This window comes from Pelophylax lessonae (assembly GCF_965119305.1).
Source record: "Pelophylax lessonae genome assembly, chromosome: 7".
In the NCBI taxonomy this organism is placed as follows: Eukaryota; Metazoa; Chordata; class Amphibia; order Anura; family Ranidae; genus Pelophylax; species Pelophylax lessonae.
In genome coordinates, this window is record NC_138774.1 from 38,532,003 (window position 1) to 38,545,496 (window position 13,494).

The window sequence follows — 13,494 nt, forward strand, 5'->3', positions numbered from 1 at the left end:
CATTACGTATAACTCTAGTCGTTGTTTAATTGTTATAAAATTAATATTGAGGACATATTTATTCTGAATTAGGGTACTGCAGGAGAATCTGGTCCTATGGGAGAGAGAGGACATCCTGGCCCACCTGGACCCCCGGGAGAGCAAGGATTGGCAGGCCCATCTGGAAAAGAAGGTACCAAGGTAAGCAGTTTTTTGGTAATTTTTATGTTCTCAAAACAATATATGACCTACTAAAGATCACAGGAGAGTCAGTTTCAAATCAGTACAGTTCGCAGTTTGGAGACCCTTTCTATGAGACCGTTATGTTTTTTGTAGCACGTAAGTCTCGTCGATGGAAGTATACAATGAAAAAAATCTAGCCGCAAGAACCCAGCGCCTACAATTGAGAACTTTCTGTAAACTAGAGTGAAAATTTAGTCTTGTTTTGCTGGCTGATAGATATTTTGATTTTTGGTAGCGCTACACTGCAGTAGAAGTAAAAAACCCATTTGGCTGTAATATTAATTCATTAATTGCAATATAGTTTTAGTTCATGACTTTCATTGTTATAATTTTGCCTTTGCTAGCTATTCTTTTTTCTCTACCATAATCTTTAGTCTGGATTTTCTGGTAATCTTATCTTGTCTCTCTTCCTATTCCCCCACTGAATATTCTATTACTTTAAACAGGGAGACCCTGGAACCCTTGGTGTTCCTGGTAAAGATGGACCTGCTGGTTTAAGAGGGTTCCCCGGAGAAAGAGGCCTGCCTGGTACACCAGTGAGTAATTCAGCACTGCAAGTTCTCAAATGACCTTAATATTATTAGTTGTGTATGATGCAGTTTCTTCAGTTACTCAGTTCAACACAAAAGGCACGCTGAAGACTTTTATTAAGTATAGATCTTAATGTTAAGTAGCATCAAAAAGAGAGATTCCAAAAAATCCAAAGTATGATTAAAAAGCACACAGTTTGCCTATATAATAATGTCACTATTGCCAAATTCTAGGCAGGCATAAAACACCTATTGATGCAGTTATAAATGTAAAAATAATTAAATGCATTTTTAAATACCCGTAGAACAAGTAGCTGAAGTTTTCTTTCATTCTATTTCCTGAAATCCCCTACAAAGTAGGTCTCAGAACGTGAAAGGGTTTGTTAGAATCTGGAGCCAGTAATGCTGTGCTAAAATGTATAGTGTTGTCAGTCTAACAATGGCAGCTGGCTGACAGGAGGAACAAGCAAAGTGAAAAGGCGTGACTCATCAGCACACTGCTGCTTTATCATTGTCCAGTCAGCAGGATGGGTTGTGTCTTGGACCAAGCTGTACTGCCTAGCTGCAGTGGAGGTCCAAGACATGCCTGGCAGGGGATTCTGGAACATAAGAATAACAGAATTATAAACTATTTGACAGGTAAGACAGTTAACATATGTGTTGGAAAGAAAAAGGACAAAATGGGCCCCCAGGGATTTTTAGGCAGGAATTAGTAGAACTATATGTATAAAAATAATATCTTTATTGAATTTTTTTTATAAAATCCATTAAAAAATAGAGCGTAAGCTATCAGCTTGGTTACAGTCAAAAATACATTAGTCATAGATTACTCAGATATAGTCACAATTGCAAACCATCACATATGAAGAGGGCACCCCGACGCGTTTCGACCTGTAAGGTGAGGTCTTTCTCAAGGGGTATGTGACATCTAAGCAATAGTGACTATCTAATGACCAAAAAGCGTTTTCATGGTTTCTTGAGCTCCCCCAGAGATGGAGAGGGTGATCGTGCTCCTAAAGAGGAAGACCCGGACACACACTGGACTGCAAGGAGCCACACCAGAGGCCCAACATGGCGGGAGAGGGCACATATAACACTGTGGCAATGGGGCGACAAAGGTCCCACTTGTATCACTTTGACATTGGGGTGATAAAGATCTTGCATATAACACTTAGGCAATATGCTGAAGGAAATAATCCTGTGGAGATGTGAAGAGTGTAGTCCTGCCAGCGTCTGGAGAGTGTGAGACAGTTAACATATGTTCAAAATTCAATGATTGTAAAACTTTTTATGTTTTTAATAATAAACATGTTATATTTACCTGCTCTGTGCAGTAGTTTTGCACAGAGCAGCTTGATCCTCCTCTTCTGGGGTCCCCCATCAGCGTTCTTGGCTCCCCCTCTTTGGCGAGTGCCCCAAAAGGAAGCCACTTTGTATAGGGGAACTCTTGTTGACTTGATCCTGAGTCTCTCTGCCTGCGTCTATAGACACAGACAGTGCGGCTTGGCCCTGCCCTCACTCCCTTGTCACAGGATTTGATTGACATAAGCAGAAGCCAATGGCTCCCACTGCTTACAGTCTGCCCTGTGAGGAGGGAGAGAGCTGCTGTTCTCCGGCACAGCGCTGGATCGAGATTGGGCTCAGGTAGATTTAAGGGGGGCTGGGAAGGATCCTGTGGCACAGAAGGTTTTTTACCTTATTGCAGAGAATGCATTAGGGTAAAAAACGTTAAGCCTTTAGAACTCCTTTAGTTTAAATTTCAAAATTCATATAAGGTGACCACCAGACACATACAATGAGTATAATCATTGAATACAGGAACTATTAGTATTACTAAAAGACAGATACAGGTAGATTGCCTGTGCAGCTGTAAGACATTTTGCTGTTTGGGTATTTCTTTATTCAGATGACTTGGAGACATTTTCCCTAAATATTTAACCTGCATGTGATCCTGAATGTACAAATACATGTCATACTAGCAACAAAGTAGTTCAACTGGATCTGTAAGAACCACACAGTTACTATTAAACTTTTTATCATATGTTTCTGACTGTCAGCCTCACAGCATATTGACCATTAGATATTTATTATAGGCATTTAAGCAGTGCTTTTAGATACTTTATGTTCATATCAGTTCCTCACCCTATGACTATGCTCCTGTGAGGAGTGAAATGCGTCAGTGCTCTGTAGCACCAGGCTCGTTGTTTGTGCATAATTTTTAATAAACTAGAAAATGGCTTTTATGGTGAGCATATCTCCCTTATCTTACTTTGAATGATCTAACTATCCTAAAGAAGCTTACAATTTTAGGTTCCTATCCCACATGCATGCATACACACACGCACATACAAGAGCCAGTTTAGACAGAAGTCAGTTAACCTACCAGTGTAGAAGGAACCTGGAGGAAACCCATGAATGCTCAAAAGACCCCAGCGCTGCAAGGCTGAAGTACTACCCACTAAGCTACTGTACACACATCATGCATATAACTGACTATTATAACATCTAGAAGTCTAATCTATGACTTTTCTCTTATCCCCTTTTTATTTAGCATTAAAGCTCTTCTTATTATATCTTGTCTTTGTTTTCAATTTAGGGTGGTCCAGGTCTGAAGGGTAATGAAGGTCCAGCAGGTCCACCTGGCCCTGCAGTAAGTATTATTCTTTAGCATTTTATTTTCAGGATCCATGTATACCAACTAATTGTTATTGGCTATGCTATGTTCTGCACATACATGACGTAACATGGAGTGGACTTTATCTTGCAGGGATCTCCCGGAGAAAGAGGTGGACCAGGCCAAGGTGGACCAATTGGGCCTCCTGGACGACCAGGCCCTCAGGGACCAGCAGGTGCTTCCGGAGAAAAGGGTGTACCAGTATGTATAAATCTGGGTGTGAATGAAAGCCTAAAATGTTTTCTGGATAAGATACATAATATACCACGACCATCCCGAGCACTATAACTGACCACACATGTTAAATATGCTCATAAGTCAGATTTTGAATAGATTGAGCAGTAATCATTTGGTCTCTAGCCATCTTCAGAGCTCAAGAGGCATCTACCTGGACGATTGATCCTGGTGGGGAGAGGAGGAATCTTATGCTTAAATAGGTCTTTTGATTGGCAAGATAGTTCAGGGGTCTCTGAACTTTCAAAACAAAGGACCAGTTTACTGCCCTTCAAACTTTAGGGAGACTGGTTTTCGGGCTGGTAGGAGTAGAAAATGCCCTGGCATTGGTGGAAGTAAACAATGCCATAGACTTGGAGTAAAGAAAAATTACACTATTGGTGTCATTTGGAGGAATAGTGCCCCATCATTGGTGTCAGAAGGAGGAATAGTGTCCCATCATTGGTGTCAGTAGGAGGAATAGTGCCCCATCATTGGTGTCATTTGGAGGAATAGTGCCCCATCATTGGTGTCAGAAGGAGGAATAGTGTCCCATCATTGGTGTCAGTAGGAGGAATAGTGCCCCATCATTGGTGTCAGAAGGAGGAATAGTGTCCCATCATTGGTGTCAGTAGGAGGAATAGTGCCCCATCATTGGTGTCAGTAGGAGGAATAGTGACTCATTAATTGGTGTCAGTGGGAGGAATAGTGCCCCATAATTGGTGTCAGTAGGAGCAATAGTGCCCCATAATTGGTGTCAGTGGGAGGAATAGTGCCCCATCATTGTTGTCAGTAGGAGGAATAGTGCCCCATAATTGGTGTCAGTAGGAGGAATAGTGCCCCATCATTGGTGTCAGTAGGAGGAATAGTGACTCATTATTTGGTGTCAGTGGGAGGAATAGTGCCCCATAATTGGTGTCAGTAGGAGCAATAGTGCCCCATAATTGGTGTCAGTGGGAGGAATAGTGCCCCATCATTGTTGTCAGTAGGAGGAATAGTGCCTCATAATTGGTGTCAGTGGGAGAATTAGTTCCCCATCATTGGTGTCAGTGGGAGGAACAGTGTCCCATCATTGGTGTCAGTTGGCAGAACAGTGTCCCATTATTGGTGTCAGTGGGAAGAATAGTGCCCCATCATTGGTGTCAGTAGGAGGAATAGTGTCCCATCATTGGTGTCAGTAGGAGGAATAGTGACCCATTAATTGGTGTCAGTGGGAGGAATAGTGCCCCATAATTGGTGTCAGTGGGAGAATTAGTTCCCCATCATTGGTGTCAGTGGGAGGAACAGTGTCCCATCATTGGTGTCAGTGGGGAGGAACAGTGTCCCTTCATTGGTGTCAGTGGGAGGAATAGTGCCCCAGTATTGGTGTCAGTGGGAGGAATAGTGCCAGATAAAGGCAAGCAAAGGGCCACATACAGTCCATGGGTCGCAGTTTGGAGACCCCTGGGATAGTTGAATGCCAGAAGTTGCTCTGAGATCAGGGTGCAAACATATACTGTATTCCTATGTCATGCACATCTATGTATTAAACTGTGGACACAAAAGATTTGTCTGCAATCGGGTTATGCAAACACTTCCTAAAACCATCTAGTCTAGGGCGGACTTGAAAAAGGTGATCACAGAGAACAATGAAAAAATAATATTTAACCACTTTACTACCGCCCGCCGCAGATGTACTGCGACAGGCAGCCGCTCCTAGGCGCTCGCTCTTGGGAGTTTAGGGGGTGAGCGTGCGCCACCGGCGGCGCGCTCCGGGCCCCGCTCGTCAGCGGAGAAACTAATGCCTGTGTCAGGCGGCTCCGATTGTGCTGAATCGCAAAATATGGCCTGGTCATTAAGGGGGCAAATCCTTCTGGTCTTAAAGTGGTTAAAGATAGAATTTGTTTAGTGGGAAATGAAAAATACAGATGAGAGATAGGATTTAATAGAACAATGAAGAAGAGATAATTCAAGTGGAACTTCACTCTCTCAATAAACATTGATTATTTGTAATTCTTATGCTGCTAGCATTAGTAAATAGACAGGAAAATATCATAATTACTTGTTTTAAACGTATTTTTTTTAACATTTCTTCAGTTACTCCCTGGTTTCAAATCCTTGGCAAGGGGTTTTCTCAACTAAGCACATCCTCCTGCCAGAATGCCTGAGCTAAGGGCAGATGGATTCCAGGAAGTAAATGCTACATAAGTCATCTGCCTTTACTCAGGATGGCCATAGCTAGAAATGCTAGTTGGGTTCAAAGTAATTTCTTAGCAAAATAAATCATGGAGAAATGGATGGGTGAGTTTGCTTTGAATAGTAAAATTGAATTAACCTCTTAAAGCCGGCCGCACACATATATATGACTATATGACTCCCTGCACGCTCCAAGCACAGTGGCTAGCAGGTACCGGAAAGCTACCCAAAGCATACTTGGGATCTGGAGCTTTCCAATCATGTGACCGCTGTGACAGCCAATCACAGTGGTCATATGACAAGAAAGTCTGCCTCCGCCTCCCGGTTTAAAGAACTCTTAAAGGGCCAGGAGGCGGTCGGCTTAAAGGGGTTAAAAAGCGTTTTTGGTTTGTGGAGCTCAGATTCAGTTATTCCACTTTAGGGAGGATCACAATGATAAGGAAAAGGAAGAAAGAGATTATAATAAATGTTGAGGACTGGGAAACAAAATGTTCTACTAAAATATACGATAACAAAAGCGGGAAGAGAGCGCTCTTAATGAGAAATAGCATCAGAACAATCTGACAGGTATGGAACAAAATAACATTTTCAATGTATCTCACTAGTAATACATATTTTCTATGTTGTATCTCCTTAAAAATGCTGCAAGCACAGAAAATTACCTGCGAGATTCTAACTTTCTGTGCATTCTACCTGTCCTATACTGAAAGCTCATACAGTGTTGTCATCCCTGCTCAGTTCTCCTAGGTGGACTTCAGAACACCTCCCCTATATTATGGTGATATGGGGGGGTTTGTAGTCTATAACAGGAGTGAGTGGCCTAGGGTGACAACTCTTCTTCTTCAAACATAAATATAGTACAGTGAATTAGTGTTGTCACCCAAGGAGAGGAAGTGTATTACTCGCAGGATGGACAGATGAAAAAATCCTGAAAAAAGAAGCCTAATAAAGCCACCACATCTAAGGGCAATGCAATATATTTTTTTTCTTAGGTTCACATACACTGGATTGGGAAATGTGATTTGAAAGATTAGCTTCACCATTTAGAAAGCGTCAACCTAGACTAGTGGGGTTTTGACTGTTTGCCTTGACCATTGGAACCCCTGACTGCTCACATTCATGAATTGATTTTAGACCCTCCAGTATATACCGCATATACAACAATGTTTCTTTGGTCTTCCAGGGAGAGAAAGGACCAATTGGGCCTGCGGGTAGAGATGGTTTGCAAGGGCCCGTGGGTCTCCCTGGAGCAGCTGGGCCTCCTGGAATCTCCGGAGAAGATGGCGATAAGGTACAGTTCATATCTGAGAATTCAGTGTTTAGTCCAAATATAAACATGCACCCTCTAAGTAACAATTTTTAGTTGATCCAGGGTTCACAGTGAACATCTTTCTTCAGTTATTAGTTTTCTCTTTGTACTGATACGTATTTTTACTTCCTCATATGTCTTGATGTCTTCATTTTTTATTGCTTTCCTTGATTGCTGTCAGTTCTCAAAATCTTGACAATAGGATAGTTAATCTTTGATTTTGTTGACAGCAATGCACATAAGTAACGCCCAATGATATATTTAGTAATATACACAGTTTCGTTTCTGGCTATACCTGGCCTGGAAAATTAGGACAGCGTCTTAAATCAATATTTTGTAGCGCCTGTCATTGAACGGGTTAAAAAATATCGGTACGAGGAGCAACGTAATAGTTAAACTCCTCTTTTATTTTTCTAAATAATAATCTTTATTAAGACGGGTGAGTAAAAGATGACATTTTCAAGCACGATATAAAGTGCAACAGTCATAATTAGATTTGAACAATGGAATAACAATTTTCCCAAAAAACAATAGAGGAAGTTTAGTGTATGGCATTTCACATTAGAAGTGTACATTATTATAGCCCGAGGAGCAGGGATCCTCGTTCACGCAATGGTTAAGCGTGATTGTTAGGTGCAATTACTGGTTCCGGTCACGCTCAAAAGCGAAATACAAAAAGTGTGAGGGGCAGTACAAGGGTATTAAAAAAAGACAGGAGGAGGAAAAAGAAAAAGAAAGGGAGGGGCAAGGTGATTCATTTAGAGCATCGGTGTCCACGCTTTTGGCTTCTCTGGGCCACATTGAGTGTAGTGAAATTTTCTCGGGCCGCATATAAAATATATACTATATTTAAGGTATATAAGTAATAAAACGATGCTGTGCCCTTCCCGCGCTGCCGTGCCCCCTATCCAGCACTAATTTAACACAACTAGTGGATGATCCCCTCCGAGGCAGCCTCTGCCTACAGTTAGATGGAAGCCGCTGTGGCCGTGCCCCCAACTCAACTTCCTTACTCCCCAGCAAAAAAAAACAACTTATCAGGGAGTAGTGGGCCGCATCGCCTGCCGTTCCGGGCCACATGCGGCCCCCGGGCCGCAGGTTGGGCATGCCTGGTTTAGAGCGAGGGGTCCAAGGAAAATGGAAAAAAAGATGAATAGGAAGCCCACTCTCTCAGTCCACCATGCACACCCTCCCCCCCCCAACCATCCCATCACAGAAGAGCAAACCCAACCAGGGGATACACTCATCCTTTAACAGTTTACTATAAAGAGCTGTTGATTTTGTCTGAGTATAGATAATAATTCTTTTAGTCCCGGTTCACACTACCGCGACTTGTCAGGCGACTTGGTCGCCTAACAAGTCGCGGTCCATTCAGTGCAATTGGAACCGCTCCGACTTAGAAAAAGGTTCCTGCACTATTTTTGACCGAAGTCGGAGCGACTTGCATTGACTTCCATTATGTGAAGTCCGTGCAAGTCGCGCCGAAGTCGCGGTGCACGGCGACTTCACTAGTCGCCCCCGAAGTCGTGTCGCCATAGTGTGAACCGACTCTAAATTACTAGTTTTTTTTTTTTGTAGTAGGCTATGTTCCAGCTTAAACATTAGTTGTGTAGTATCTGTGTCTGTTTGTTTACCATAAAATCCTCTACATATAGTATTCCTGTATTATAGTGTGAAACTTTGTTTTTTCAAGGGTGAAGTTGGAGAGCACGGTCAGAAAGGAGGCAAGGGTAACAAGGGAGAGCATGTGAGTATTTGTTCTGATTTTTCAGCTATAAATTCTAAATCTAAAAAGTTCTAATGGTCTACATATACTGTTTTTTGTTTTTTTGGCCACAGGAAAATGCTACATAATTGAGTTAGATGCACAGTAGAAGCTATTATTAGGGTTTATGTATTTATTGGTATATTATACTTTAGTTCTAGGAGTCCAGTGTTGTCATTTTTGCCACTAGGTCACTCCTTCTTGATAAGTGTTGCCTCAAGTGTCTTAACATTTGTAATTACCTTGTGCTATCCTAAACCTCCACTCTTATGGCTGGAATACACGATAAGAAAATCGGCAGAAAATTTCCGTTCAGCGAGCAATCGGCCGATATTCTATTAGTTAATGCCCAGCCATCAATGAGCGATATCGATATTGTGAACGAAAAATACCGTTTGGAAAACATGAAAAATTCTGTCATCTCGTTTGGGAAAGAACAATATTCTATACGTTGGTGTTAAGGTCGTTCAGTTTAAATCTGTATAACCTCATCACGCATGCCCGAAAATATTTTCCCGGAAATGTTTGCCGACCCGGAAGCATTGTACAAGTTCAAAAAGTTTCGTAAACACGAATGAAAAAAGCTAAAGAAGGCCTCTCAGCAAAAATATATAATGGAATGTCAAATAGACATTTGCCATGTATGTTTTTAACAAATCTATTGTTAACCACTTTACCACCGGAGGATTTTGCTGTCTTCCGTCCAGGCCACTTTTTGCGATTCGGCGCTGTGCGACTTTAACTGACAATTGCGCGGTCATGCAACGCCGTACCCAAAACGAAATTTACGTCCTTTTTTTCCCACAAACAGAGCTTTCTTTTGGTGGTATTTGATCAGCTGTGCGATTTTTACTTTTTGCGCTATAAACAAAAAAAGAGCGTTTATTTTGAAAAAATAACAATATTTTTCACATTTTTTTATACGAAATTCCCCCCCAAAAAAATGTAAAAATCAAATTTTTTTTAAATTTTTGGCCAATTTGTTTTATGCTACCTATGTTTAGTAAAAAAAAATCGCAATAAGCGTATTTTGATTGGTTTGCGCAAAAGTTATTGCGTTTACTAACTAAGGGAAAGATTTCTGTCATTTTTGGTGGTTTTTTTTTAACGCGTAATGGCGGTGATCTGCGATTTTTTTTGCGGGACTGCGACATTGCGGCGGACCGATCGGACCCTTGACTGACATTTTTGACACTTTGGGGGTACCAGTGACATTTCTACAGTAATCAGTGCTATATATAGACACTGTTACTGTAAAAATGACACTGGCAGGGAAGGGGTTAATTTTTTTGGAGAGGGAGGGGTTAATGTATGCCTGGTGCTTACTGACGTGTGTGGGGGGAGGTGACTGTGTGACAGAAGGACAGATCGGATGTCCAGCTATGCTGAACACTCCGATCTGTCAGTCCCTGTCACTATGGAGATCCGCCCGCTGTGTTTACACACAGCGGGCGGATCTCCAGACTCGATCCCCGACGATCGGGGCAGAGCAGCGGCAATCGCTGCTGCTCCTCCCCTGGCCCGACTCCCGCTGTGAGTGAACACAGCGGGAGCGAGCCTTCCGGCGGCGCACGAGCGCCGCCCACAAGGGGCGGAGTCCAGCGACGTAGGTCTACGTCGCTGGACGGGATCGCGGCACTTTGCCGCAGTAGCCTCCATGTGAGCGGGGCTAAAGTGGTTAATGTATTCCCTATTTAAATAGTAAAGTACTTTTTCAAAATAAAGCACTTATTCAACACTGTCTGATATATGAAGACTACGTATGTAATCAATTGGTGTGTAACTTTTTTTTTTTGGATCGTTAATGTTGGCAACGTTTTCGACCGGTGAACACTGTTTCGATGGTCGGCGGGCAACGGTCAGGCGATATTCGGACCGTGTATGTTGGCAACGTTTTGGACCGACAAATCCTTTTTCAAAAGTCGGTGGTCGAATGATCGGGCGATATTCTAATCGTGTATTCAGGCCATTACCCTTCCCAACCTGAACCCTTAGCGTAATCCCTCTCCAACAGTTAACCTATCCATTAGCACCTAAACCAAACCTTCAAACCTAGACCCTAAAGTTAGCCTGGAATGCATCATAGTCAATTAACTCCAGTGCCAGGGGCCTCTGTTCTGAGAGATAACAAAGGCTGCTCTGAAAGACCACTTCCATAGAATCCCATTGGCAGATGCATCTGATGTGTGTCTTCGAGGCTTACGGTCATCAGCACTAATTTCCTTCCTCAGAACTCAAGAGAATTTGCTGATGAATCTATTATTCCCAAAGAATGTAGCTTAAAATACCTATATAATGTTTTCATTAATCATTGTTGGACCTAAAAGTCATATGGCTGCAAAACAGATTGTCTGCTGGCCCATGTTCTGTTTGGATGGAAACTTTAGTAAGTGCATCTTAATTGACTACCTGATAATTTTGCAATCATTTAATATGACAGCCACAGAAAAAAATGCAGCTATGGAAATAGCTACTGGTTACAATTAACATACACTGAATGTATATTTTTTTAACCTAGACAAAACTTTTTTTAAGAGTATTTTGGGTAGAATTGAAAAATGTAATTCCCCTGTCAGGCCCATTACTTATTTCATTTCAACTCCTTGTTCATAAATGCTATTAAAAATAGATCAAGATAGTTCCTCTACTGTAGGAGGCCAGGACCTGCATTCCAGCCTTAAGAGATTCCTCCCACCATTCAACAAAGGCCTAAATCCTGGTCTTACATAAAACAACCCACCCCTCTGTACATACATGACCAGGACCTGCATTTAAGATGTACAGAAACAACTAATGTCTCTCTCCAGTAGCAAAGGCTGGGATGTAGTTTATGGAAAAAAATTCATACCTCTCTCCATAAGTAGCTAGGGCCTGTATCCCAGGATCATTGAAAGCCTATGTCTCCCTCCAAACATAGCCAGGACACCAACCTTAAAAATACAACCCACTCAACCTTTACTTCATACACACTAATCATACAGGGAAATAACCCTTCTCTCAATTCATACATGATCAGAGCCTGCATCTCAGCCTTTTGGACACAACCCATCTATCCCCTTCCTCCATACGTGGCCAGGGCCTGCACCTGGCCTAACAGATTTAACTTATGCCTTGCTCAATAAATATCCCAGCCTTACAGAAACAACCCATGTCTTACTGCATGTGTTATAAATATTCGTGCCAATGTGGTTGATAATAAATTGTGTATGGGGGTAAACAAGACTGCAGCTACCTCACAATCACAAATGGAAAGGGTACTGTATAAATATCTTGAAGCTATGCTTCAATTAAGCAGCGCATATCTTGCCATACAAAAAAGTGTGCATATATATATACATATAAGTGCTGCAGTGACATAAATTAACCTCTTATAATAATACCAATCCTATTAAATAATTAATAAAGAGCATATATATCAATAAAAAATTTAAGTGCTCTGTGACAAATTCATATATGCATACGTATTCAAATAAGTATAATTATATATATATGTGTAACACATCAATCGATAAAAGTGCTTAGTGCTCTGTGCGACTTCAATTGATCACTCAAAAATCAGTGCAAAAAAAGTCCAATATTCTCCCAGTGAGGTATTCACGACCATGCAGGGGAACAGTGGTGGTGGGTATCTCCTATTCACTTGTGCAGAAATAGCCGGAGTGTGAGCTTACCAGAGGGATACGATCCCTGTTCCCTTATGGCAACCTGGATCCTAAACGCTTTTAAGCTAATATTTAGCTGTTGGGTGGTCCTCTCGTCCACTTTTCCTCGGTGTGGGGTCACCTATATTTCTCAGAGTGGATATTAAGAGAGAAACAGAGAACCCCTCATGGTTTAGTATTTTCAATAACCATTCCTTTTTATCATTGGTTCAATGAAAGCTCATACAAAACAGTAAAATCCATTAATGCCTAAATAGCATTACACTGAGTAGCTGTATGCACTAATTACCGGATCGCGGGAGATATGGAGCCATCAGGATACAAATCACGTCGCTCCTTCCTGGCTGCTAGTCCTGCACCCAGTGTGTTCCAGCTAAACTCCACAGTGAGGCGGCGTGCATGTCAGCTTTACATGTTTCGTCATCACGTGACGTCTTCGGAAGCATGGCCAGGTGTTGCATCCTGGCCTACAAAAGTATCCCATTGGTTCCTCCGTTCATGGACAAGGGTTACGTTCTAGCTCTATGGGGACAACCTAAACAACTTTCCCTCCATACATAGCAAAGGCCCTCATCCCAGCCTGCTGGAAACAAGCCATCCCTCCACCCATGCATTGCCAGGGCCTGCATCCCAGCATAATAACCATACAGAGCATTAACCCTTCTCTCAGTTCATACATGACCAGGGCCTGCATTCTAGCTTTTCGGACGCAACCCATCCATCTCTCCCTCCATATAAGGCCAGGATCTGGTTTATGGAGACAATTCATTCTCTATTCTATACCTGACTAGGGCTTGCATCTCAGTCTTATTGAAATAACTCCATAACCCATTGGTTTTCAAGGATATAATGCCACAGATACATTTAACTCCTCAGTAGGAGAAATCAAGAATCAACTCATCTGTAATGTTAGGGGCTAACAACTTAGTAAGCATGGGATACTA

The 13,494-nt window shown here is 42.0% G+C and overlaps 1 protein-coding gene across 1 annotated transcript in view; it reads left to right on the forward strand.

Annotated features, from left to right (window-relative positions):
* LOC309559991 (uncharacterized protein) overlaps nucleotides 1-13,494 on the forward strand; it is a 217,167-nt gene that overhangs the window by 167,778 nt on the left and 35,895 nt on the right. Inside the window, exons 38-43 of the mRNA XM_082263472.1 lie at nucleotides 73-180; nucleotides 669-758; nucleotides 3,349-3,402; nucleotides 3,520-3,627; nucleotides 6,998-7,105; nucleotides 8,817-8,870. Of these exons, the coding sequence (XP_082119598.1) occupies nucleotides 73-180; nucleotides 669-758; nucleotides 3,349-3,402; nucleotides 3,520-3,627; nucleotides 6,998-7,105; nucleotides 8,817-8,870 (522 nt within the window). The remainder of the gene's footprint in view (nucleotides 1-72; nucleotides 181-668; nucleotides 759-3,348; nucleotides 3,403-3,519; nucleotides 3,628-6,997; nucleotides 7,106-8,816; nucleotides 8,871-13,494) is intronic.